The sequence below is a fragment of the Seriola lalandi genome, unplaced genomic scaffold, assembly GCF_002814215.2.
Source record: "Seriola lalandi dorsalis isolate HSWRI2012SDOR001 ecotype SW California unplaced genomic scaffold, Sedor1 jcf7180002053646, whole genome shotgun sequence".
Lineage (NCBI taxonomy): Eukaryota > Metazoa > Chordata > Actinopteri > Carangiformes > Carangidae > Seriola > Seriola lalandi.
Window position 1 is genome coordinate 4969 of NW_019524199.1, and position 1674 is coordinate 6642.

Genomic DNA, 1674 nt, shown 5'->3' on the forward strand with positions numbered 1-1674 from the left:
CTTTTTTTTTTTTTTTTTTTTTAAAGACTTTGACTATAGACATATCCTGAGTTCTGCAGGTGTCAAAGGTCCGGATGGTGTAAAGGTAGATGTCCACGCTCTAGGTTCTTTATTAATGCTGTGGAAGTGGAACTAAAGGAAGAGATGACAACAGGTTTGATTAAAGAATAAAATGTATATTGCAAACTTAACATAGATGATGATTATTCTACAACACAAAGTGCAGAGTGAAAAACGGAAATATTTAAATGTAAAGCCCCAGTAATGTTGTTGTCACGTTTATAATGTGAGAGACATGATGAGTCGGCCTGACTAACTTTACACAGGACTCCACCTCAACAAATTAAATCTGCTCCATCATTCACTGAGATTATGAAAAAGAAAAATCTGTTTTAAGTTTTGTGGGTGAAATGATTCTTTTGATGTTTTATATGTTAACGGACCTCTGGCTCTGGCTGTGGTTGAACTTCCTGAATTTGGACACTCCCAAGTCCCAACAGTTTAATTCCTCCTACTAATAATGATCCAGAATCTTCTGCTTCACCTGCTTGTACCACTTCATTTCCCTTCATGTCCTCCTCTCTCCGTCTGGTTTTCTTCATTCATTTTCCTTTTCTCGTCACTTCCTTTCTCTCTTTGCATCTTCGCTCTTCCATCCTCTCTTGGATTTCCCTCATTGCCTGTTTGAACATCTCGTTGGTGTAGTGGCTTCCTCCGTTCTTCCGGACTAGATTTGTGATCTTGCGGAGCAGCTCAGTGACCTGAGAGCGATCCTTCAGGTCCCTCAGCTTATTGTTGAAGACATGGTACTGGCCGTTACATGCGGCCACGAGTTGTTGAAGGTCTGGACTTTCATCCAAGAACTCGTCGATGGTGGCGTCTTCAAGGTGGTCGCCATGCGTAAAGAGAACCATACAGTGTCTGTCTGCGTCTTGGCCAAAGAGTTCTTTTATCTTCTGCACCATCTGCTTTTCCTCCTCAGTGAATCTGCCCAGACTGATGACCAGCAGGAAGACATGAGGTCCAGGAGCAGCTAAATGGACACACTGGTGTATGAGGTGACGGTGAAACCAGGTTCGATCAAAGTCCGGGGTGTCGATGACAGAAACCTGTTGTCCATCTACCACAGCTCCCTGCTTGTAACACTGTGGAGTACGGTTAAAATAAGAGTTTGTTTCAAAGCACTGTCGTCCCAGGAGAGTGTTTCCAGTGGAACTCTTCCCCGTCCCGTCCTTCCCCACCATCACTATCCTCAGCTCCTCAGCAGTTGTTGTGAGAAACCCTGTGTAGAAGAACATGTTGCACACACAGTAAATGTTTAATTTATAGCCCAGCTTAATTTAAAAGTAGAATGACCCACATCTTTAACATTTCTATAGTGTATACGTCTATAGAAGTGTCTACAGGACCTACAGCTGTACATTACATTCAGCAGTGATCACTGTCATGTCACCATAAAATGATGGTAACATTATTTACCATCATTTTAAATCATGGATACAGTTGCATGACTCACCTGAGCTGCAGGCCATGTCTGTGTGAAAGAGATCAGAGTAGAAACAGCAGCTGATCTAAAGAGCCGAAGAGTTCAGACTGAGTCTCCCACTGTTAAAATGGCTCTGAGCACCCAACCACGCCCTCAAATACCTGCTCTGCTCTACACCTGCTCTGCTC

At 43.2% G+C, this 1674-nt stretch overlaps 1 protein-coding gene across 1 annotated transcript; it reads right to left on the reverse strand.

Moving 5' to 3' along the window:
- Nucleotides 1–35: 35 nt before the first annotated feature.
- Nucleotides 36–1660, reverse strand: LOC111651453 (GTPase IMAP family member 2-like). Its single transcript, XM_023401395.2, has 2 exons — nucleotides 1517–1660; nucleotides 36–1282 (listed from the first exon to the last, which is right to left on the reverse strand). The coding sequence occupies exons 1-2, from the start codon at nucleotides 1530–1532 to the stop codon at nucleotides 603–605; spliced, it is 696 nt and encodes a 231-aa protein (XP_023257163.1). The 5' UTR covers nucleotides 1533–1660; the 3' UTR covers nucleotides 36–602.
- Between the last annotated feature and the right edge of the window lie 14 nt (nucleotides 1661–1674).